Raw genomic sequence first — 26,103 nt, forward strand, 5'->3', positions numbered from 1 at the left:
AGGGCCAGTCGCGCAAAAGACTGCACACTGAAACGGTTTACTTTTCTAAATTACTTCAATTTAATTCTATACCATTTCTTACAACTAGAGCAATATTCGAGCCAGGCTAAAGCACATTAGGACTAGAGGCCTATTATTAGTAATACTTGGAAGTTTCCGCCGCGCAATTCATATAAAAAATCAAATATAAAATAAAAATAACGTTTTCGGGTAAAGCGGAACGTAAAAACATCTACGACGAGGACGAAATAGAAGCGTTCGAATCCGCATAAGCGTGACTGCTCGTTTTTTGAGAATGGCGAAGTTTAAATTTGAAGCGTGACATTGTATTAAGAGCATGTTCGAATGCTGTCGAGGGAGGGAAAATTGCGACGACCGGACTCTCTTGTGATCCGCTCGAAGCAGCGCACAATCCACTTGACCCGGGCCCCAGTCTTCACCAGATCGTCAAATAATCCATTTTTCACATAATTTGTTAATTCCCTTGGGTGAGTCATACGCCTCCAGAATAAGGCCGACTCCTGAAAGATAAAAATTGCATAAAAATGAGCTTAATTTTTTTTCATTTTCTCTAAAGAAGTTACGGGCGTACTAAACCCTGCCCCTGTCACCCTCCCTAACTGTAAAACGATATTCCCTTTCTAGCAAAAGCTGATATGAACCCTGATGATGGCAAACAGCCGAAAACGTTTGGTTTAAACATTTTAATAATTTTTTCCTAATCTTTTAGCCTTGTATATAGAATATCTTGATGTGCTGAGATTCCGAGTTTTCCTTTAGTTTAAAACATTTTTGGCTAGGTTCAATTTTCAATTTCTTGCTGTTAAAACGGTTGCATAGGAGCAGAAACGTTTACGTGAAACGTGAACGGCACGAGTGACCACGTGACTTCGTTTTTCCCGCCATTTTTTCACGTTGGCTGGTCAAGCTTTGCCGTTTCTTCGTGAAAGTAGCCTGTTTCGCATTTGTCGCGTACGTAGAATTTTCTTCACTTTTCTCACAGAGTACAAGCTAATAGCCGAAAAAAAAAAGAGCGCCAAAATGATTTCTCGTGTGTCATATAAGGGGGCCTTCAAATCCGCCATGACGCGAGCTTCCACGAAGCTAAAGCACCAAGGTTCACGCCATTTTTGCGTGAAACGTGAAAAAACGGCTGACGTTTGCCGTTTTACGTAAACGCGGTGCTAAATCTCTCTATTATTACGAAAATTTACACGAAGCGACATGTAGCTGCTTTGTGTCGCTTCAAGCGCGCACACCTCTGCGGATCTTAGAAAGCAGTCAAACACAACATTCCAAACCTGTCGTCTTAAAAAGAATACTCACACACTGAAACACGTGGCCATTAAAATCTCTTAGTCGTCACTGTTCACCAGCCGTCCTCTCAGTTTCTGGAGTTTTACGGCCGTGTTTTTTGCCCGTATCCTGATGTTGTACCCGTGGGCTTCCTCGCCTCTCTTTGAATTGTTTATTTTTCTGTTTGTTGTACGGTTGATTTGCAGACTGCCCCGAGGAACCGTATCTGAAAAAGGTGGAAAAAAATCACGTGACTTAGTCGGCCAATCACAAAAAAGAAACCAACAACAACACGGTCACGAGACTTTGCTCGGTCACGTGACTTTACTAGGCCAATCACAGCAAAGGAACTAATAACATCTCGGTCACGAGATCGTGTGGCCGCCCACAAGAATGCCTTATCACAGCGCTGTCAAACGTCTGAGCGAGTCAAAAGAGAACTCACGACCATAAACCATGGTAGAACCACGAGGAAAAAAAAGAGGGGCAGTGAGGTATCCTGCTGCGGTTCAGAGATACAGTCAAATCTTAAAAAAAAAACGGCGGCCACTCTCGTAAGTGGACAGTTCTGCTTAGGGCGATTCTTTCAATCCCCAGTTTTGCCTCCCAGTCAAACGCTATATCAACCCTTTCCCTACGGTGAAAACTGGAGTTTTCCTTTAATTACGGTCTCGCGTAAAAGGACACCACACGTATAAAAATTGACACTTGGCCATAAAATTTGTCTTGAATTTGCAAATCAACAAAAAGATGACCTTGAAAAATTGATAAAGAAACAAAACAATTAAACTCGGAAAGAAGAATTAATTTTACCTTTGATACGGATATTGATTGAATTGGCTCCTCTCTCCCTGAATCTCATAGCCAGTGGGTATTGATCCATCCCCATAAGACACTAAAGAGGGGGAGCCCTGCATGACAGCTTCAGAGCTGTACATCTCCCCTGCTTTAAAAGTGCGTCTTTCAATATTAAACACTCTCCTCTGATTGGAGGGATACTGGTTCTGAACATGCGGAGTCTGTTGGTACTGAGAAGGGACTGGACCCTGTTGCCCGACAGCAGGTGCCATGGCAACGCTACGACCTCCTTGAATGACTACAGGTACCATAGGTCGAAGGAGTTGCTGGGGGGTATGGGACGAGGTCGTTTGTTGCTGATATGGCGTGGTATGCGTCTGTTGCGGTGACTGCTGAGGAATTTGAGATGAATATGTCAGTTGCGCCTGAGCATGCTGCTGTTGTTGTTGCTGCAAATACTGGCTCGTATGAGCAGGCGACGCTGTCTGGGGAGGGGTGGGTGGTGTCTGGGATCGAGCGTGTTGTTGAATGACAGAGGAAGTAACATCTTTAGGAAGGGTTCCGTAAGGGAATTGTTGATAAGGTGTTTGAGTCGGTGAAACCACGTAACTTTGGTATTGCTGAGGGTTTGGAGTCTGGGGGACCGCTTGAGCACCGTAAGGTTGGCTTTGTATCAACGGCCTCATCTGCGACTGCATGCCTGATGGAGGTAACACAACATACTGCATTTGACCACCTTGCGTGACACTGTTTACGTACATTGGCGATGTTGTACGAGTGGAGCTCGGCACGCCTGACTCGGCGTACTGTTGTTGGTGGTGATATGAAGTTGTCTCCAGAGTGGCTTGTCCCGAAAGTGAAAGCGCGCCAAACTGAGCAGTCATGTCCTGATATCCCGGATTACCTGAGGTTGCCGGCTGAGCTGATGCTGACCAATGACTTCCCGTCTCTGCTCCCTAGAATTTCGGCATTTAAGAGCGAAATGAGTTAAGGCTCACTCGTCGTAGAATAAAAAAAATAAATAACCGGGAGCAAGAAAGGAAATGAGGCATGATAAAACTGTTTCTAGATACATGCAGGAAGTGCCACATGTCTATGCTGTCTATTTCGTTACTTAATAATGCAACATTCCTTTATGAATGGACCTTAAGAGCTCGTAACCAAAATAAAACTTTCTGAAATCATTCTCAGAATCACATAGAGTTTGACGCATTAGTCCCTTCCGTTTGCGATGTAGTGGACCTTCAACAAAAAGAACTCTGTTTATGCAGCGAATCCTTTTTCGCGGGAAGGAGAGGGTTACGCTTTCCATTTGCCAAAAGCTTCTTTTGCTTTCAAAGTTGTGAAACCAGGTATAATAACCGAAATATTTTCCGGTCACCACATTTTCAGTGTAAAGGAATAAGCTCAAAATTCCGCGACGGTGAAGGACAGAGCGAACACCATCTCGAATATCAATTCGTTATCTCGTTCAAATTCATCCCGTAGAGCAGCTTTCAATCGACTGTCGCAAGACCGAATCCAAAATAATCACTATGGCCAATCAAAATAAAGGATAACATCATCATTAGCCAATGAGAACTCACAGTTATATCGGACTACCAAAAGCGCGGGAAAACGCGGATGTTCGTTTTGCATTTGATTGGTTGAGAGGACGGAGCAAGTTTCCTGGACCAATCACAGAGCGAAGTAAAACAAAACGAAAACAAAGAAAGTCCTGATTACTTTCGACACGAAATTGAAAATTTCTCTATGTAACGCGTTATTTCGATCAGCAAAAACAGAATAAAACTTGCAAGTTATTTGTCCCGCTTGACAACAAAATAGTATCATAAGAGAGGAAAAAGACGTCAACCCTTGCTCATGTTGAACTGACTTCCTGGCTATCTGTCTACATATCAAAAACAGGTAACTACAACTCATCAAAGCAGTTAAACGATAAGGCGTTCCTTCCTCTTGTTCTTATTCAATACAAATAATCTACAAACTTTGCGAAGAACAAAACGCTTAAAAATTACCATCAAGCAAAAAAGGGGAACTTTCTTTGATCATCAAAAAACGTTTTAATGAATTAGAGTCGAATTGAGCGAGATATTTTCTCTTTCTTAGAACGTGGTTTTCAGTATAGAGAATTTATATAAATAAACTCAGGTATTTGAACCATCGTCCGAAGATTTTGGTCACATGGTTTGACCCTTAGTCACGTTTCATTGCTGCCAAAGAAGACTAAATAATTTAGGCGGACAGTTTTTAACATTCTTTTCTGTTCTCATTCGTTCCTCAGCAATTCAATCCTTGTCAGTTAACCAGTAACGAACCAATAAGTTCATCTTGAAAGATTTCATTATCAAATTACAATGCAAGAGGCGTAAAAAGGCAACTCTTTTATTGACACAATTTTTATTACAGCAATTGTAATTCTTCCTAAAATAATAATAATAAAAAAAAACAATTCTTTCCGGACGTTTTACCGTGTTGCTTTCAGCTTTATTAAAACCAATCGATGAACAGTGAGTAATCACTATAAAAGAGCTTGCGACGTAGTGAAAAATGAAATAAAAATGTACACAAAAAATGGAATATAATTTTCAACGTTATTACGATAGCTAACTAGTTAATCACCTTTCTGACTCAACTATTTGCACTGTCTATTTACCAAAACTAAGACACAATTACAGTTTTTTGAACGAAAGTGAACTGAAATCTCTAGACAAAGGGTATATGTGAGAAGAAGTTGAGAACTGATTGGGAAAACTTACAGCCTGTTGCTGTGCAAATGGGGGTCGACCGCTGGACGGTAAAACATACACCGGTGGCGGCATATTGACATACTGCGGCATCACAATCTGACCAGAATTCACCGCTGTCTGGGCCTGTTGCTGTTGTTGTTGCGACTGCTGCTGCTGTTGCGCAATGGCGGAAGGCTGTTGTGCAGCCTGCACAGGTGTGCGAACAGTCGATGGCTGAGTGTAGCCTGAGGTTGAGCCTGGTTTCATCATGACCTGCTGATAGGCTGGTTGCATTACCAATGGATTTCCGTCAGGTCCTAGCAAAGGTGTCCCTGGGTACCGAGAGAAAGTTGCACAAAGTTCAGAAAACAGGGGGGATTCACTTCGATAATACAAACTTCCTGAAAAAACGAAATCGGTTCCTACGACAGGGATGTCACTTCCTTGGAAAAGGTAAAAGGCCATTTTACAGTTATGTACTTGGTTGCCAAGCCTTTAATTTGGAGTGAGGCTGAAGGTGACCTTGTTGCGAAAGAGACCAGTATCAAGTTAGCATGATAAAGTAATTTACTTTTGAAAAGCAGCGACGTCTGTATCAGAACAAGGTCACCCTCAGCCTCACTCCTGCTTAAGGGCTTGCCAACCAAGCATGCCACGGTAAAATGGACTATTGTCAATTAAGGATACCTGTATTGGGATTTATAAGCATCACTCCCGGTTGTAAAGGCTCTTGCGGCACTGACCACATCACTCCACCTTATGAACAACGGAACACGACATAAGTTTAAGGGCCATTAAAAAAAAATATTGAAAACGGCAAAGCAAGGGGATCTATAATTTTTTATAAATTAAAGAAAAAAATCGCCAAGTTTTACATGCCAGCTAGAACTCTCATGAAATGAAAAAAAGATTGTGTTTGGATAAAATTGGTTGTCTTGGTTCAACATTCCTTCAGTTCATCTGAGTTTATAAAAAAGTGTCCTGTGTAAAAAATCAGTATTTGCCATGCGGCTATGATATTGCTTGGTGTGACAGTGACAGAAAACTGCTCTACCCAATTGAACAAGTGTGCCAGGAATGCATACTGTGGTGGATGCAGATCTTGAGCTAAAGGGGGGGATCCCAGTTTTTTTTTTTTTTTTTTTTTTTTCTCCTGTGTGCACACCTGCCGGCTTTTCTTCCTTCTGCGATTTTTTTTTAATCCAAAATAAGTAAGGGGGCGGGTCCCCCAGGCCCCTTCCCTAGATCCGCCATTGGCATACCATAACAAACTACAATTACCACTTTGTTGTGACGAAGGAGCCGGTGCAGCCATGACGGGTACAGGCATCCCTTGCATTCCAGGAGATTGCACCGGGAGCATCTGCATCTCCCCCGAGGGAACAACTAAGGGGGTACCCTCTGCCACCCAGTAAGGTAGCGGAGCTGATATGACAGACTGTGAGCTTGGTAGATGGCGCTGCCGCTGGTTTCCATCTGATGCTCGACGAACAGAATTGGAGACACGCTCCAAGGCGGGGGAACCGCTAATATGGCTTATTCCTGGGCTACTGCTGGACCTCGTAAATGCCTTGTTCGTCATTATTTTAATACCTGCAGTGACCAAAATTTAAATGATTACAACGCGTATCAGCGCATCCCATCAGACGATTTCTGGTACGAGTTATGTAAGCAAAAAAAATCCTAATTTTCTCACCCGACGTCCCAGTCGAGGACCTGTCTCCCGTGACATCCACTTCCTCTGATTTGGACTTACCAATTTTACTTATAGGTAGCCTCTCAAGTTTTTCATCATCAACCACATCACCAACATTCTCCATGTCCTCTCTGGAAAAATGTTGATGAGTCACGGTGAGCAAAAAAAAAAAAACAACAAAAAAACAAAAAAAAAGAACCTCCTGCAATATCTGGTAAAACCAGTATGTTTGATTGTACAGGCATTTCTACTTGATATCTTGTCATCCAGAGAGATTTAGTGTCATGCACTCTCTTTTGTTTCCAAAATAAAACAAATCTCCCCTATTCACATAAGTAACACACCAGAACTGACCGAAATTGTTGGTGTATAAGTAACTGTCTAAGTTTAGGGCAGTTTGCTCCAATGAAGAGCAATTTTAATTTTAACACCGTAAAACAACGATTTCTATTCGAGTTCTTTGCGATGTGATTGGTTTAGAAACTCCCGCTCCCACCTCTTAACAACCAATCAGACTCCTTCCCACAACTGTAACACGAACTTTTAATTGGTCACTCTTATTTTTCCCGCGCTCCGGGCAGGTTGAGATCTGAGTTCTCACTGGTTCTTGGTGTAATTTACATTTACTTTTGGTTGAACGTAGTGATTACGATTTCACTGGAGCTCTAGAAAAACACTTTTCCACATTTCTCTTTATGGTCTCAAAGTGTAATACCTTACGCTGTTAAAAAAAAAACCCTGGTCACAGTTTTTTTTTCCTACAAGGTCCTACCGGCCAACACAAAACATAAAGTTACCTTTGTAAAAGTTGAGGGACTATCATATCACTTTCGCCTTTCGAAGACTGTGATGACTGAGATGATATAGACTACAAAATTGGAAAAAAAAAATAACTCATATTAGTTCTTGAAGAAAACTATCTGTGCTCTACCTTTGTGCATATCATATTGAAACCAAGCACAGTAGTGCAGGCACTAAGGGGTCACCCCTGAAATAAAGACAAAAATGCCCCCAGTAGTACCCCGGATGCCAGAGGGCTTTTTTTTTTTTTAGCAACGAAACCGATTACAGTGGGCGGCAAAGCTTTTTTTTTCGCTCGCCAACGATCGCGGCTTTTCCGCTCGCCGTTAGCGGTTTCGCTGCTAAAAAAAGAAAAAACAAACCCTCTGGCACCCAGGATACCCCCCAATAGTGTTCCTTCGATGAACGCAACAGATACAACGGTTACAAGTGCAAGTGGTCGAAATTTGTTGCGGACTCACTCAGCTGCGTTGTCGATACAGACCATGCTAAACCACTATTGCTTTGTTAAACAAGCAGAGTTGTATCCCGCTTATAAATAATGGTAATTGAACTGAGAGGAGTGCAATTTGGGCTGAAGTCATGCGTGTGATTTCAAAATTGAACGAGCGCGCGGCGCGAGTTCGATTTGAAATCACAAGTATGATTTCAGACCAAAATTGCACGACAGGAGGTTCAATTACCACTTTATTACATCCATTTTGAAATTGCCCAAATACAGGACTTGATCAATTCAAATATTTTACTGATGCAGTATTGAGCTGGTTTTTAAATAAAAAGTGGAACCGGAAAACGCTTTTACATCTTATTTTGTATGCAAAACAGAAAGACTTTGACGTCATGTGTCAAAAACTCAGTCAAGCGTAAAATGATGCGATTTAGAGCAAAAAATGGTGCGATTTGTGAATAAATCACACCACTTAGAGCCAATCAGATTACAGGGACCACTAGTGATTTCAAAATGGATGTAATAAATAAAAAAACTGACCCTGTCGTCAAACCACAGAAACTTACGTCTTGGTTGAAGATCCTCTCCCTAGCTTTGTGGTACTCTTCTTCACGTTCTTCAATGGATTTGGAGCGCTTATCCTCCATAGAATGTATAAGAACAGGACTGTCAATCTACAAATGGAATAGAATCGACAGTATTTGAAATTGAAACAAAAAAAAAAAAATCAAGTTAAAGAATTGGAGAAATTTTTATCAGCAAAATTGCACAATACCTTTGGAGGAGTGGTTTCGTCTGACGGTGTATTTTGTCTTTTGAGAATTAATCGTGGCATTGAACTCTCGGAGTCCTCTGATTCCTCTCTGGGGATCAGTTCTAAAAATCTGCTTTCAGGTCTGCAAAGGAACAAAAAGGATAACTGTTTATTTTTACTTCCTTTTTTGGGGGGAGTTGGCAGGGGGGGAATTACGTCAGTATACACAAAACTGAATTGACTTGAGGCCAGTTTTAGTAGCCTGAAGTAAATGAACAGGGGCAAATCCCAGGACTTTTTTATATGGGGAAGCAGGGGCGGATCCAGGAATTTATTTTTGGGGGAGGTCCAAACTTTGGTACAGAAAAGACTATTGGACTCTTTTGAGGCAAATTACTTCTCCCCCACACCCCCTACACCCCCTCCCACCAGTCGCGGTTGCACGTTATAATTCCTTGGCCGCTTGCCGTTTACTTGGATTCATTAATTTAAAAAATCAGCCAGTTAAAAAGTGATATACGATCCTGCGGATGTAAGAATTTCAGTCTCAAAGTTGTAAGCGTCAGGTCTGTTAGGGGGGGGGATCCGGACCCCCCGGACCCTCCCCCTGGACCCGCCACAGGGAAGGGGGAGGGAAGAGATCCAAACTTCGATTAATAAACTCAAAATGTTTCTCTTAAACAAGAGCCTACATCAGCTGAGAAACATTTCTAGACAAGTTGACTTTATATCCCTCATAGTGAGTGGTGACATATGATCCTGTGTTACAGGCATTTTTGTGTGGACCGGACAAATGGTAAGATAGTCCACTGGTCTGATGGGAAGGGGGTTTGAACCCTTCTGATCATTTTTGCTTCTAATCTCTGTCATGTTTTAATATCCAAAATAACTCTTTCTGTTATCCTACTGCTACTTTTTACAGTGATAAAACACAAAAGTCACAAAATTATTAAGGGTCTGTTATGATGAGATTGGATACAAGGTTGACATCCTTTTTGCCCACCACTTTAGATCACAACTTGATTAACGCCGCTCCTAAATTTGTTAGATACGTGCCTCCAAAAATTACACACAGAACAAGTGAATCTGTATACTTACATTCTTGTATTCACTGTTTTGTTTATTATCACTGACTTTCCTGTTTGTTGATCAACATTGTGATCCATACCAAAGTAAGCTGCAACTCTGTGCACGATCATGCGGTGGTATGACGTCATTGGAGGATAGTGAAGGAAGAGACTGGACCAGAAAAGAGGGAGAGAGAGCAAAGAAAGAGAAATAAGATTTTAGATCTGATCCTACCATCACCACACCTGTTTGATAAACTGAACACTTCCAGACTGCATTAACGTTGAACTCCCATGAGTGACCAAGACAGAACTTTGCCTTACAATATCAATACATTATTTAAAAACTGGATCATTGGATAATGCAATTCAAGACTTTTTATTGGCTTAGCCATTATGGTATATGAGCCAATATACCATGATATAATATCTGTGCATTGTAACATCCGGTTTCTTCTTACAAAATAAAGGTGAGAAGATTTGTCTAATATTTTGGGGGCGTCTTTTTTTTTTATTAAAACAATTATTCCACACATGCTTGTTGGATATGAGATGATTATAGCCAACTCGGCGCTACGTGCCTCGTTGGCTACCTATCATCTCATATCCAATGCGCGCTAGTGGAATAATTGTTAAATATCAAACAAACAAATGAGAATAAAGAAAAATATCAATTAGGGGATTTTAGGTTGATCCAATACAAGATTCTCCAAACCAACATCATACGAACAGTATGGCAGACAGTAAGGAAAATCACCAATGAGATTGTAAGAGTGAAAGGATTCATTGGTTGTGCTTTGATGTAACTTTACAATACTTACGCTGGTTGCTGAATAAAATTAAGGAAATCTTGTTCAAGTCTCATGAGAAATTTTCTATCCCTGAGAAATGAGAAAAAAAGGTGACTGTCAATACAATAAACTTGTTCCTTTTGGCAGCTACTGCATGCATGCATGCATTCACCTTTAAAAACCCTAAGCTTGACCAGCATCTATTTGCTCCTTGCAGTTAAACTGCTGAAGCATTCATTAAGATCACGAGAATAAAGGTATTGATCACAAACCTAAGAAGCTTTGATTGTTTAACCAATTCTCCTTGCTAGTACTAAATAAAATGTATAGAAAAGAGTACAGAGAATACCAATACTGATTTAAGGGTGTACACTGTAGAGGGTTAAGAAAAGCCAAAAACTATGTTGGAAAGCAACATGACAGCTTACCTGGGATTGCGAAGAGTCTTTATAATAAAATCATGTAGGTCAGTTCCTGTAGAATCTGTGTATTCAAATGAACCATCTGCAAGAACAGTAGAAAAACAAACATACATGAGACCAGAATAAACAAGAAACGAAGAACAAGATGAAAATTAAGTAAAGATTGCATATTGTTCACTTGAAAACAAATCGTGGCTTGCTTTTATATGGGGTATAGCATATTAGTTTTAGTTTTAGTTTGTTTTTCGTTTTTTTTTTTCCATCAGAAAGGATTGTTAAAGGGGCAAGCTAGATGTATTACTAAATCAATTATTGTACACAATGACTTGACAACTAAGCCAAAAACATAGCTTTTTAACTCTTTATGGAGGCCAATTTACAATTTCAACTAGTTGATATACCAAATCACCTTGTTACCCCCACCAATGCAGCACAACAGTTTCTTTAGAAACTTACCCCCTTATTCATAAGCCAAAAACAATTGAGTTAATACCCAGCCAAAATTTTTGGTAGTCCACCATCTTTAGCCAGCCACTTTCATTGCATTTTACTGTAAGTGCTAATGAAAACTTACAAAATTTTTGAAATAACCCTGAAGTAATTTGTTCAGCAACCATCGATGGAATGTTGGGAGACCATTGACAGTTTATGTGGAAATGAATGAATCAGTTACAGGAAATTAATCATTAACCAGAGTGATGCAATTCCACAATCAGAATTTGCTTTAAGGTTCATGCAACGTCATGCTAGTTCCCAGTCTTACATTTTATTGGACACAACAACAAGGTGTCCATGACGACCAAGCCACCAAAAATTTGCCTTCTACTTTTAATCTCATCACCAGCCCTGATAAAATCTTAACCTTATAATTCCCAGAGGTGATTGACATGTAACTTCTCCCTATAGTAACCATACATCACACAGCAAATGGGTAATGAGAATACTCAAACTTATCAGATAAAAGTTGTCATCTCGGTCTTACATCAAATCCTTGTACAGTAACTAATTTACAAGGATAAAGGATGATAGTTTCTAAAGAAACTGTTTGGGGCTGCGTCGGTGGGGGTAACGAAATAATTTGAGTATATCAACAAAGTTGAAATGGTAAATTGGCCACCGTAATGATTATAAAAGCTGACGTTTCGAGCGTTAGCCCTTCGTCATTCACTCCGAAAAAGGGCTAACACTCAAAACGTCAGCTTTTATAATCGTAACAGTGGCCAATTTACCATTTCAACTTTGTTGATATACTCAAATTATTAATTTACAAGGAAATGTGTAGCTGCTAGAGGGGAGAATTAACAATCAGATCTTGGAAGTTACAAGGTTAAATCTTTTAAACATACCTACAAAAAAAATAATAATTATTAGTACATGCGTACTTGCCTCTGGAAAGTGAACTCTGTTTGGAGGCTCTTGCCAAGGCCTCAAGCCTGGGGGGTAACTCTCCTGCAATTCCACTGTCGCAGGATTCAATACTGGTATTTTTACTTAGCACTGCACCCTAATTGAATGAAATGAAACTCACATTAGACACTGAGGAAGTGACTTGATCAAAAAGGCCACTTCTCTTTCTCAACCAAGGGTGATCTTTTCTCTAAATGGATCTTCCAACAAATTTAAAGTACTAGCACAAATATGCATGTACTCTCCCCCATATTAAATTTGCATGCGAGCTTCCTTAGCTTGAACACAGTCTGTTACTCAAAGGATAATTGAGTTTGCCTTGATTTAAAACATAAATTCACCACTGATTTTCACTTAGCCAACTTCTACCCTCAAGAACTTACCCCTCCTGCTAACGTCAGGACACTCCATATAATTTTACACTCAATTACCCAAACCAAGTTTGACAGTACATGACCAATCAAAACAAGTAGAAAAAAGATCAAGTCGAATGGATGCTTGTTTCTGTCAACCTCTGAACATTTTAGCTCAGTTTCACCTGACACCAACCCCTGATACATGTAACTCACCCCTTTCCAATTTCTCTTGAAAATTCAAGTAACATGAAGCATAAGTTAGATTTAGAATGAATTAGACAATCATATCAAAACCAGCCCAGAAAATTCTTATCAATGGAAATGTAGGAGCTAACAATGCTTTAGACTACAAGCAATCCCTCCTTTTCAGTGAAGTCCGTTGCGCAAGTCAAAAAGTATCAGTGAAGACAAAATTGACATTAGCGTACTTTGGGAAACTCTTGAAATGACGCCGATGTGCCGCAGGAGCTCCATGAGTTAGGCACCTCACCCATGGAATGAGCTCCTGTGGTGCATTGGTGTCACTTTTTGTTACTTACGAAATGAACTTTGCTGAAAAGGAAGGAACTGCTCATGGTTCAAAAGTGTTACCAGAACACCTGAAAGTCCAAGTTTATTTATGAAGTTCTATTTTTCAAACCTCTGACCTCTTCTGGGTACTGAGAGGGTGGAGGTGAAGGAACACTTGTCACAGCAACGCTTCGCACAAGAGTTTTCCTTGACTGATAAGTTGGCTGTAAGTTGAACAAGTAAAATTTCAACATCAATCAGTACTCATTGTTGATGATGATCCTCTCATGTCACTCATAATCATTAGAATAGGTTGTTCCTAAGTCATGTAGGTTAGGTGAACATCAGGCTCAGAACAGTTTTATATTTCCTTAAAGTGCGCTCAATTTGACTCACTACAAACATAGTAAAATGTTTATTCAGCAGCCACATTCAGGAAATGAGCTCTAAATAGAGGTTGACCACTGAAAAGAAGTGGACTAAAATCTAAAGAGTACTATGGCAAAAAGTCATCTTTGAAAAAACAAAACAAAACCAAAAAAAAAACAAATTGGTCAGCCAATTAACATCTCACTGTCTAAAATGATTTTTTTTTTTTGCTACTTTTGTTAGCAACCTCGCATGTTGCAAAAGTTAGTGAGGCACTTGTCTTCCTCAACTTTATACAACTGTACATCATTCCATGTTAAAACTAAATAACTCTGCATTAAAAGACTGCAGTCAGGAGTTGTGAAGTTTGGTGAAGTACATATAAGTCGCTTAGTTTGCTTCAAGCTAACAAGAGTTAACCCAATCACTTTTATCCCAGTCACTTTTATCACAGTCATTTTTCTCCAGTGAACTTTCACAAGGCAACAGTGTAAAACAGGTGAATAACAATTAGATAGTTGTAAGAATCTAGCAAGTCCAAAAATAAAAAGGTAACCATTTATCTCTTTGATCTTTAGGAGTGATGAGAATCCCATTTCTCCACACAATATTACCTCTGAGTCACCCATTAAGGTCACAAAAATAAAGGAAACAGTCACCAACTAAATAAGCTCTTGATCGTTAAACATATTCTCATAATTAACACCTTTGGATAACGGTATGGAGAATAAGCAAACTAATGTAAGGGTATCAAAGGTTGACAGAGATCTAAGTTACAGGAAATACAGGAGGCAAATTTTACCTCAGAAGCTGAGTGAGTCAATACAGGTATGGATGAACGGATTCCATGAAAGCTCTGCTGTACATGAACAGTACTTAGAGAGGGCTTGGGTTGGGTTGCCATGGTGATAGCTTGTGGCTGTTCTGGGGAATCTGCTTTTGTGCTCTGGTCACTTGAAACTTCAGCAGTGGTAACCACAGGGGTTTTGGATTTCTGAAAGTGTTACATTTCATTTAGATCACTGTTAGTATTAACTGAGGTTCAAATGTCACAACTAATTTAACAACATTTCAGTCTTATAGTGCTTCTTGCAAGCCTCTTTAGAGGCACTTTACAATCTAAAAGAGAGAAACAAAGATTTCATAAAAACACAAAGTACTGGAAAATAAATCCCAACTGGCAGAAGGAGTTGAACTCTGGGTGACTGAGAACAAATCCGGAGAAGAGCAGGGCGGAGGACTTAACCTTGGGCCACCAACCACTCAGCCACACCACTGTACAAGAGTTTTGGCTAACCCCCACCCCTCTTTAATTCGTGACACTTGCAAGTACCACCACATAAGGTAATGAACACACAAGAGCAAAATCAGACAACCACACATGACAAAAATATCGAGTTTTTCAGAGAGTTTTCCAAGTTTATTGTGAGTTATAAGTCCCCTTAGTGAGTTATTGCATAGAGAATAAACAAGAACACAAAGAAGAATCCATGAGTTCTGTGTACTGTTGTGAAGAAAGACTCATCGCCTCCTATAGCACTATGATAGTTTTTGTTTGTTTGAATGTTCACTTGGTGACAGCAATATGCTTTTCACCATTTAGCTACCAAGGGTGATTAAGACAGAGTTTCTCAAATCAATATCATCAAGCAGACAAGTGATGAGAATAAAGGAAAAAAATTAAGTTGGGAATTATTAGTTGATCCGATCAATACCAATTTCCCTGAACTAACATCATGATGATAAAAATTGTCTACAGACAGTGGCTGGTGGTAAATACTGACTTCCCTACCTCAGAGCTTAGTAAAAATCCACCACTAGCCACCTCCACTTTGGTATAATTTATAGTCGTTAGGTATACATAAGAATATAGAATCACTAGAAAGGAATACTGCAGTGAAACAGCCTACCTCAGCAGGAGTGTGATTACAGTTTTCTTGGTGGTTTGTCATATCAGGAACATTGTCTGAAGGAAATCTGTCATCCATTATCTATAACAACAATGCTGTGAAGAAAAAAATTTAAGTGTCTAATATTGTTTTTTGATCAAAAGGAAGATTTACATCCGTGAATAAAATAGGAAAAAGAATTTTCCATTTATCAGTATTCTTAAATTTAGTTCCTTTGTCCTGATGAAGGACATTGTAAAATTAATGTGTCAACGAAAGGAATTTAGAGGGACAAGAAAACTGGTTGCAGAGGAGTTGTGCATGGGTTTAACATGAACAATTTAAAATTAAATTGCCTCAACCACTCAGCTGTGTCACTTGGAAAATCAAACACAAAAGAATCTGAAAATGTGCCAAAGATAAATATGGCTTGAACTTCCACCTGGAAAAACTATCAAATTTCTGAAGCAACATTGTTACCTTAACCACAGAGTGGATGTACATATGTTTTAAACCAAAGAACTATGGTGAGTTTGCCACATACATTTTGTATTCATTACAAGAATGGTTAGAGTCAGAAAGACTAGGACATGATTACCTGTAAACTGAGTCCACAAATCATAACAGAATAGTTTTAGCAATTTTGATCTTACAAGGCATTTACATGTTGCCCTCACCACAGAATTTCTCTCAAAGTCCCAGACGTTTACAATGTCATATGGAAGAAATTGTCTGGAGAATCAGCCCTGTTAAACCATTATTTCATCATTACCATAAAAAATTCAAGGTCTGACCGCAAACACAATGCATCTGGCCAATCAATCATAACAATACATTGTTAAGTCACATATCAAAATTTGACAAGGGTGACAGAGCTTACATAAATTAAACCTAATATGAATTCTTAATGACATAATATGAAAGTTCACTTCCTTAAATCAATATTCGGAAGATCAATTAATTGCATACATAAATTATAGAGAAAGGAACATAGCTAATGCATATATGAGGAAGGATCGAACTATCAAACTTACAAAAAGTATCTCATTCAACTTTGTTACGACTGAGAATCACAGGGTATAAACAGTAACTGGAACTCAAATTGTTCATGGCCTAAACATTTCACTTTGAAAATCAATAGCATAGGTTTGAAATTGAATTAAACAAACATCACATAGCTTGATATATAGGAAATTTAGACACTGCACTTTTAAACAGCTTTCAAATGAGCTAATATCTTACTATCTGCAAGGGCAGCTTCAAGACATATTATAAACAAGTTATATTGCATATGGGATATGTCAAAGGCTCTGTTGGGTCAGGCATTGAGGATAATTTTTTACGCTTGGGTAATTTCTAATGGTATGTATTTTTAAATTAAAAACATTGACAGATAAAATGGAAAAAATTACTGATCTTAAATCAAATTCCTAAATGTAAGTGCAATACACACTGCATTGTGCCATTTTGTCTCAGAATTAAACCATCACATCAAAGTAACAAATAGTTTGCTCCAGTTTATCTATCACACAATCAACTGTCATCCACAGGGAAAGAGACAAAGCATAACTGTTTACTTTGAGCAAAATATCAATGAAAGTCCTTAACTGTGCCTTGTGAGAGTAATAGTACAAAAAAATTATTTTTAACAATGTATTTACACTTCTTTCTTAGTAAATTTAAAAAAAATGTACAATGTACAAAGTACAAAGTACAGTGCTTTCTGTTTGTAAACACATGTTCAAGTTAATTGGATAACTGGGATATGATGCAACTTCAAGTTTTCCTTAAAATAATAAATATCAAATTTCTTTTATAGTTTGTTCAAGTTTTGATTAAAATAACTTGTAAATAAAATCTAGTAGGTGAAGACTTGAACAATGCTGTATTTAACTAGAAAGAACTTGTACTGGTGTCTCCCAGACCTCTAGATTGCAAATTTGTCATTTACATTTGAGACAAGTCACACTTCAAAAAACATTTGCTCTGTGAAAGTCTGAAATTTTCACACAGATGAATACAGTGACACCATAATATCTTTAGAATCATTGTCCAAATGAGTAAAACTACTGAATGAATCATTTCCAAAGAGTTACGGTCATTGAGAACAAGCCAACAATAACATGAATTTCTTACCTCGGAGACTAGTAAGAGCCATGTGCCAAAATCACAGATTCACAGCTCTGAATATTTTTATGTCCACCAGAGCTTAAATTAATATTTTTCTAGCAAGCCCTCCTGGCTTGTCAATTTCTGGAAACCTAAAAAAGCTTTCTTGAAGTTGCATTTAACCCAGATTTGTTTGCAGTAAGCAGGTCTGGGCTAAACTTAGGTGAATTAATGTCAAAATATTTTAAATAAATAATGAGTAACAAGACCTGCTTCAAATCTTATGGAATTTTCTAGACTAGGGTTGGCTTAGCTCAATATTATTGTGGCTAACCGAAATAGAATTCAACCCCCTAACAAAACAGCATTCTTAATTAAATCCATACAAATGGTTGGAGGAAGCCATTATCTTGATGCATTTGGAAGATTCTAGTGTCATTGCTGTTATAATAACATCACATACAAGGAGATTTGCATCACACATCTTGAACACAAGTGAACATGCTTATCTTATTGAGAAATGAATGCACAAACTGAACACAACTTTATTCTAGAAAACCAAACAGATATTGACAATCAATCACAAGAAATCTGTACCAATAGTGAAAGAGTCATGTAAAGATTATTGTTCAATTTTGGAATACATAATTCAAAATTTTTTACATAGTTACACATTACAACCCTCAAGCAAAATATTATAATAGCTATGAAAGTTATCCTTTCACATCATTAAAAATTCCCCTTCCTGGCACACGTATAGGGATATGTAGTTCAGAAAATTAAATGGTTTATCAAATAACATTCTTAAAGTAAAGATATCCACTTAAGTAATGTATAGTATAACTATTAGCAGGTCATAAGTTAAAAGGAGATTTAAAGGATTTTCCATACAAGATGGTTACAAAAACAGCACTGCTAGTTTTGAAATTGCTTTCCTGCTACAAACAATGGTTTGTGACTGGAACTTACAAGAAAACACCCTGCTTATTGTACACTGTACATTGCGAATACATCTTTCAGGAATGAGTGTCTGTTTTTGAAAACCAACAGAAATCTTGCTGACTCAAAGTTTGCTTTTTAAAATTGCTTTTCACCTAATAAATATTAGAACAGAACTGTTTGCATCAAGTCCAAAGCACAAAGCTGGTCAAGTAGAAATGCACACATGTAGATGTGTACATATATTAAATTGAGACTAAACTGCCCTAGCTAGCTGACTAAGCGATTGCTTTTCATTGGGGAATTCCAATATTCATCAGAATTGCCCCACCAAAACCATCAATTTGCAAGTTTTACCCAATCCTTTGAAGTAATTTTTATAAAAAAGGATGGTAACCTCTCAAACAAAGCCTATTAACTTGCAAACTTGACCTGTCTAGCTAGAAAACTCAGACCAATGGTGTGTGCCTTAAGGGTAAAGGAGACGTTTGCGGTTGTCCATGTCTGGTATGACAATATTTCTCAGAGTAAATTAATCGGGTGCCAAATCTGACCACACTTATGAAGTTTCTGCACAATTTCAATCATCAGGAATTAATAATGGTAATTGAACTGAGTTGAGTACAATTTGGGCTGAAATCATGCACACGATTTCAAAATCGAACAAATGCGTAGCATGAGTGCGATTTGAAATCACAAGTATGATTTCAGACCAAAATTGCATAATACGAGGTTCAATTACCACTTTATTACATTCATTTTGAAATTGCCCAAATACAGGACTTGGTCAATTCAAATATTTTATTGATGCAGTACTGAGCTGGTTTTTAAATAAAAAGCGGAACCAGAAACACTTTTACATCTTATTTTGATGCAAAATAGAAAGACTCTGACGTCATGTGTCAAAACCTCAGTCAAGCGTAAAATGATGCGATTTAGAGCAAAAAATGATGCCATTCATGAATAAATTGCACCAGTTAGAGCCAATCAGATTACAGGGACCACCAGTGATTTCAAAATGGATGTAACAATCCTTAAAATTGTTTGGGGATTTTTCAATATTCCTATTGGTTGCTTTGCAATTTCTCTGTCAAGTTTGCTGATCATAATTTTACTCCTAGACTTAATGCCAGAAGCAGGAAATAAAATGTGGAAAACCAAAATCTCTCACACAGTTTTTTGATTAATATTGTAAGAAATAGACAACTTTTTTGAGAGACATGTTTTGGCATGCTTATGCCATCTTCAATCAAAGAGTAACTGAACGTGAGTAATTATATAACAGACAAGTAGATGAATAAAATATTTGGGCCAAATTTCGAGGTGACTTGTGAGGTTTTCATATCCTTATTACAATTCAAAGAAGGTGGACGTGAAAATCAAGGTTTTTTTGAGATTCAAAAGTTTTTCAAATATTTTACACCTTAAATTAGTATGTGTAATCAAATGACGACGAGTGAAATTAAGAAATAATTTCACGCGCATTTTGTCAAAATTCTGATAATTTCCCTATCATGGGTGACAAATTACGTTCACAACAGTAATTGTTTTTACTGGTTTATTCTATCGAAAACCGAGAACATGAAGAACAATATTATAGTTTTCGTTTAAAGCATTATTGTTAAAGTTAGTTTGTAACTTTCCGAGTTTCTTCACAATTTCTTTCTAATTCTTCGTGCCTGTTAATAATTTTTGGCCGCTTTTAATTTTGCAACTTCTTCAAGGGTCACCATCTTAGATCTCAACACCATCTTGGCTCTGATCGAGATACAAGAGATGTTACCATGGCAATTTTGTAATTTCACATGTGAAATTTAAAATTAACGCTGGAATTTCGCTCCAAAATTAAGGAGTAATTTGTCACCTATGATATTATTTGCGTAACTACACGGCAAGTCATATTCAATACTCTAACTAATTGAAATTCTGACTGCCAATAGAAACACAGAGGGGCCCTGTGGCATCTCTGGAGACTCCCAGAAAAAACCGACTTTGCAAGAACCTCACTATCAGTTGCGTGTGACAGATCTTAGTTCAATTCTACTTGCTCCTAAATTTGATTTCAAGTTTTAATCAGTTTGAGCCTGCCTGAACAGAACTCATGATTGGTTGCTGGTCTAATGCAAGCAGTGAAGATTGCTTATAAACCATGAACCCTTTATTGTTTTGGTGAGATATTACTCCTCATCAAATCTCTCAGGCCTCTTCTCCTTTTTATCTTTCCCCACTCACAGCACTATATTGTTTCATATGCAAATAGATAGCCAAGATCACCATGTACAACTAACATTAGGAAATCAGGGCTCAATACTAACATTTCAACTTACTAGCCAAGTGATTAGTGACAACTTAGATGTTACAACTATTTCAGTTTGTTTACTATTTTATTTTATTAGCTTCGCCAACAGGCAGGGACACTGCAACAGCCTACGCCAATTACTGCAGGCTCAGAACGGTAAACAAGCCAGACCACATAATAAATAATAATAATAATAAATTTTATTTATATGGCACTCATATCCTGAGCTTTACAACACTGTGCGGGGGACTTTACCAGACTGCTAAGCAGTTTACAATCAATTAAAGGCGAATCTAACAGATGCCCCCTCCCCCCAATTCCCAGTAGATAGGCCAGACCACATCAGAGTAATATTGCGAGTGGGTTCTTTAACGTTCCCTGCCTAACCAAATTAACTAATAAATAGATGCAGGAGAGGGGACCTATGGTTTATTCGTCCTTATCCGAGAAGACTAGAATGTCTATCCATTTCTTGATGTTATAAAAAGGTAGCACATTCTCCTCAGTTATCTTAAGACCTTGAGTGTTGGTTCAGCTGGGTAATGTCAGTAATCTTGCGAGTGGGTTCTTTAACATGCCCTGCCTAACCAAATTAACTGATAAAATAGATGCAGGAGACAGGACCTACGGTTTATTCATCCTTATCTGAGAAGACTAAAATGTCTATCCATTTCTTGATATTATAGAAAGGTAGCACATCCTCCTTAGTTATTTTAAGACCTTGAGTGTTGGTCCAGCCGGGGCTCGAACCCTCGACTGCCCACACAACAGTCTAGTGCTCTGCCCAATTGCACTTACCAGGAGGCAGTTTACTTGCCAAACTGGCTGGTGGAAATAAATAACCCCTCGCTAAAACTGAATTTCTACTACTCTGTTGCTAGTTGGCTCCCGTTAGTGTTGAGTCCTGGATATGTTTACACAACTGTAAATCAAGAACAAGGATGTTTTACTAGGAAAAACATCTTGGGAGTCATTGATGTTCATGCGTCATATAATTGGCTATTCACACTCTGGTAGACTAGAGAATTCAGTTCAAAGGTACATTTTATGGACAGGTTTCAATATTTTAAAACATGTTTTCTTGGAAACTGCAGTGAAAATAACAATGCCTAGTTTAACCTGAAATTTTCTTTTTTCAAAAAAAAAATTGGCCCTAGAAGGTCTACTGTATCCTTAGGTCTATTACAAAGCTATAGAATACAGCACATGTAGCATTTATACTTGTATTAGTTGGTGATAGAATTAGCAGAATGTTGTAAATTTCCTGAGCACTCATTTTGTGATAACAGGAAGTAAGTTTTTGTTCTTCTATACAGTATATTTGCCAATTCATCAATTTAATTCTGCAAACAGGTCTTACAAGCAAATACTACACCACAACCATTAGAAAGATTTGTTGCTCTTTGACCCAATGGAAAAGGCCCGTTTTTTCATTGTTTTAACTGCTTGTTACAGTTAATGCCTCTGAGATCAGAGTATCCACTCATGGCTGGTATCCTGAAATTCATGCTCTTGTTCTCAAAAAATTCAGTTTTTTAGTGATGATAGTTTGCCTTGGGTGAAAAATAACTCGTTGCACTTTCTAGAGCTGGACAAGCGCGGGAAATATCTTGTACACCTCGCAACCTAATTCTGTTATCTAAGATGAATTCTGCTGAGTAACAACAACTGAGTTCCAACATTACAAGTTCAAACAGACCAGTTGCTAATGGGTTCAAAACCACCACAAACACAAAAACCTTTTCAATTTTTCAAATTTTCCATATAAAATCCTAAAAAAGTAATCACAATATTCTTAAAATATTTTAAATATAATTATGACACAGTCTTGTTTACTATGCACCTACTGACACCAAAAATAAAAGGGATAAAAGCTCTAATGACTTTCTGGTAATGCAAATAATTTGTATTTGCCCTTTTCTTTACACAATATCACACTTTGACATTGACAGATATGAGCAAAACTATTCAAATTCATCCTGGCCACATTTACAAATTCAAATCACACCCCTGCAAGCATCACAGCTTCAACCACAAAGTGATAAAAATAAATCAATGCTTCTCAGAACCAGGGCAAGAACTGACAAGGATTTAAAAAAAATCAAATGACTAATTCCACATAATATGGAAGAATTTTCCAAAGCCTCTTGTAGAGCTCATCTAAGAATATTCAAAGAGGATTAAATAAGTTGCTATCATATGGAATGCAATAAAGAAATCAAAGAAATGCTAATATCATTAAATATTGAATAAGAGGTGATCCAAGGTAAAGGTTACTTGCATTAAAATTGTCACAAATGACAACAGCAGAAATATCAAAAATTAAAACTGACAAGGAAGCAGACAGATTTCTGTGTGCTTTGCAATGTTCCAGGTTTAATCTACACAGTGCTTGTATAAAAATTTCATAACTTGCACTTTATTTGCTAGGTAGTGTATAAACAAAAGCGTGCAAATGGATTTTAAGCAGCGTTACAAAACTGAATAAATTAACACATACACTCGCACTTGCTAATCAACTAAGACAGCAGTTGCGTTGTGTTCTCCACATTTCCGTTTCTGCGAGGAAGGTTTAAATTGTGTCACAGCGGAGCGATGCTTGAAAACTAATAATTACCAATTATTTTCACCTGGGTACATTATGCCAGTGCAGACGAGTGTAACATTTCACATGCAACGAAGAATTCATTTGTTACCTCGAATCGAAATTCTGTGAAGCACAGTTTTGTCTATTCCAGATGGTTAAATTTCTAACTGATTGTAGAACCAAACTTCAAACAGATTCAAAGGCATATCAAAGATGAACACAATTATTCTCGGTTGAGACAATTATTCTCGGCCAGACATTAGAAAAAAAAAAACAGTTCGAATTTCTTCGCGAAATTAATCCGTTTCACAATGTCGTATCAAAGTCCTTTCGAAAAACCAAGGACAGCTTTTCAACCGGCTGCGATTATGAGCAGATCAAAGACCACAAGGTAATACTATCATTTCCATTTTACCAGGATTATACCGAATCAAAGTACGGTGCACTTACATAAGCTTACATCATAAGTTAAAATGCCACTGCTTACATTTGTGCTACCTATTGTTTGTAGTTGCTCGCCCTTTAACAAATTTAATCCGTACCAAATAAAAGTGCTTTTGCAGCTCTAAATCTTACCTCAAAAAGAAACCAGCTTACGTCCATTTTTAATCATCGTTGCAATGGAAGGTGAAGACTTGCCAACTATGGATCATAACGTTTGGAAAAATCTTGCGTTGTGAAATCGTAACAAACTTTTGCCCAAATTTGCAGAATCAGCCCCGGCGTATTTACGGCCTTAAATCTGAAATGGGAAGTAAAAATAAACGGAATGAGAAGATATGACGAAAACAAAATTGCACTTAAGAAGAGTAAAATACAAAATCCAACGAAATATAGCCCTTAAAATTCGCAAAACGGTACAAGTAACTTGCGCATTTACGATTTTTTTTCGACCAGGGAAGCACCTTTGCCAAGTAAGTTATATTTCCAAAATAAAAATAAGTTGTTCTTCCTAAATTGTCTTGAAAACATGCCCCTAAAGAGATATCTTTAACATTCTAAAATTTCCTCCATTATTCAGAGAGAGAATAACTACAACAACATTAGAAGACAGAGGAAGCGTGAACCATCCGCCGACGGAAAAATTTTGCTTGAAATCGACAACTTCTATACGCTTAATTAATAATTCACTCCACTCGACTACACTCCCTCCAAACATCTACCTAAACAAGATAAACCAAAAAAAAAATTATACGTTAGTTGAACAACGCCCTTTGTGAGAAAAAGCCACATTCAAAACTTACAAAAGACTGCCTCAATGTGACGCAAACCTCTTTAGAATCAACAAGAGTTTGCAGATGAAATCGACAACAGATTTCCCGACACTGTGAGGGGAAAGTTTTGGCTCGTCCACGCAGATATTTTCGTAACACATTTCTGAGCGTGGGCGAGCTTAATTTAACTCCAACTAACAAATCCCGGGAGTCTCACTCACCGGTCACTTCAGCTCACCTGAATATTTGCTAGACATGTTACTCTTTTCATCTGTATCAGCGATGGTAGGACAAGCAGCCGAATAAATGCACTAAAATTGCAGCAGGTTTTCAGAACTGCCGACAATTACGAGGCGAAGACGGTCGCGGCTTTTAGACACGAAATTACTACCGGAACCCGAAATGGGTAGCAACGTCTCCCGTTAGTCACAAAAAAGATAGCTCCCTAATTCGTTAGTTAAAGCAGATAACTTTCTCCCAAAAACAGTCGAATTGTCATTGCTTGAACACAGAGAGAATGTAACACCGGCCACACGAGCATCATCAATCGCTGGCCTAGAGACTTCTGGGTAACTGACGTCACAGGAAACGAAGAAATTGCCGGAAGTAAAAGTCCCTTTCATACAGACTTCCGTCAGTGCCGAAGGCAAATATAAATTCTCGTTTTCAAAATAAAAAAATGAAGCTAGAGAAACATTTCTAAATTGACAATTGAAAACGGGACCTACTTTTCAATCAGTTGAAGTTTCTCGGTAAATAGATTCCCTGGCGACACATTTTTCATGCAACACGGAACGTATTCATAGAAATGAGATCCGAAGGTCAATAAATTCAGATTAGTTTTAATCTAAAAATTATATATTGGTAATTTTTTTGCTTTTATTTTTCCAAACTCTGTCACACATAAAATATCGATTTCCCACAGGGGTTACAAAACCTCTAGTAATGTTATTAAGATATGGTAATAACTTATTTGTAGAAAAAATTATGAAAATTGCACGCCATATATGACTTGTCAGTGTAGAAGAAAAATCTATAAATGTAACTCGCTTAAACATGCAACTTAGATATACAAAGGATGTCAAATGCGTTACCCGGGTTTGATTCTGTCGTTGCTGCGTTGAATTAATCCAGAAGTAAAACATTCGAAATAATCTGCTGTAAACCGTTACAATTTTATAACATAACTAACAAAATTGGATGGTAAAATGTTTTTTTCTAACCAACTGACTTAATGTTTACAGTTTATGATCTGCATATTTAAAACTAGCAAGAAGCTATGAATACACATACGGTAAATGTGCCAGATAGTTTGGCAATCCACCACGCCCGAGTTGGAATAAAATCAAATCTTAAAAGAAGTCAAATTAACTTCTATCAAGTAAATCCACCGATTGAAGTGAAATTCACCCACCTTCTTTGAGCGATTTTAAGCCCCGTAAGCCGGCTGACACTAAACAACGAAATATTAAGGCGATCGGCGAGAACAAAAATTCAAACGCGTTTACTTGCGCTGCCCCTTCCGAATCAAAGCGTGAAATGAATCGTTCGAAAGATGTGAGTCCACTAAAACTTAGAAAAAACGATTTGACGTCATCGTTTCTAAACAAAACGCAAATGAA

General features: G+C 37.9%; 1 protein-coding gene across 4 annotated transcripts; it reads right to left on the bottom strand.

Moving 5' to 3' along the window:
- Positions 1–471: 471 nt before the first annotated feature.
- LOC111332618 (uncharacterized) lies at positions 472–26,081 on the bottom strand. 4 transcript variants are annotated; one of them, XM_022937997.2, is made up of 19 exons: positions 25,896–26,081; positions 23,844–24,009; positions 15,355–15,449; positions 14,247–14,438; positions 13,213–13,299; positions 12,189–12,306; positions 10,809–10,884; positions 10,411–10,470; positions 9,621–9,761; positions 8,544–8,664; positions 8,335–8,442; positions 7,317–7,387; positions 6,520–6,650; positions 6,105–6,416; positions 5,511–5,579; positions 4,854–5,155; positions 2,110–3,050; positions 1,327–1,522; positions 472–521 (listed from the first exon to the last, which is right to left on the bottom strand). In XM_022937997.2, exons 3-18 carry the CDS (start codon positions 15,430–15,432, stop codon positions 1,363–1,365), a joined length of 2,967 nt encoding a protein of 988 aa, XP_022793732.2. In that variant the 5' UTR covers positions 15,433–15,449; positions 23,844–24,009; positions 25,896–26,081; the 3' UTR covers positions 472–521; positions 1,327–1,362. The 4 variants fall into 4 exon arrangements, with proteins under 4 accessions (XP_022793732.2, XP_022793727.2, XP_088598035.1 ...); XM_022937992.2 differs by lacking the exon at positions 25,896–26,081 and adding an exon at positions 24,720–25,035; XM_088741909.1 differs by lacking the exon at positions 25,896–26,081 and adding an exon at positions 24,720–25,034 and having other exon boundaries at positions 13,206–13,299.
- Positions 26,082–26,103: the final 22 nt, after the last annotated feature.

The sequence above is a fragment of the Stylophora pistillata genome, chromosome 12 (assembly GCF_964205215.1).
Source record: "Stylophora pistillata chromosome 12, jaStyPist1.2, whole genome shotgun sequence".
Taxonomy (NCBI): Eukaryota; Metazoa; Cnidaria; class Anthozoa; order Scleractinia; family Pocilloporidae; genus Stylophora; species Stylophora pistillata.

Excerpts from the sequence above, each read along its gene's own strand:
- LOC111332618 (XM_022937997.2), bottom strand. The coding sequence starts at position 15,432 with ATGGATGACAGATTTCCTTCAGACAATGTTCCTGATATGACAAACCAC. Across the intron at positions 10,471-10,808 it reads AAGACTCTTCGCAATCCCAG|GGATAGAAAATTTCTCATGA; the intron begins GTAAGCTGTCAT and ends CTCATTTCTCAG. Across the intron at positions 8,665-9,620 it reads AAAACAGTGAATACAAGAAT|ACCTGAAAGCAGATTTTTAG; the intron begins GTAAGTATACAG and ends GTTCCTTTGCAG.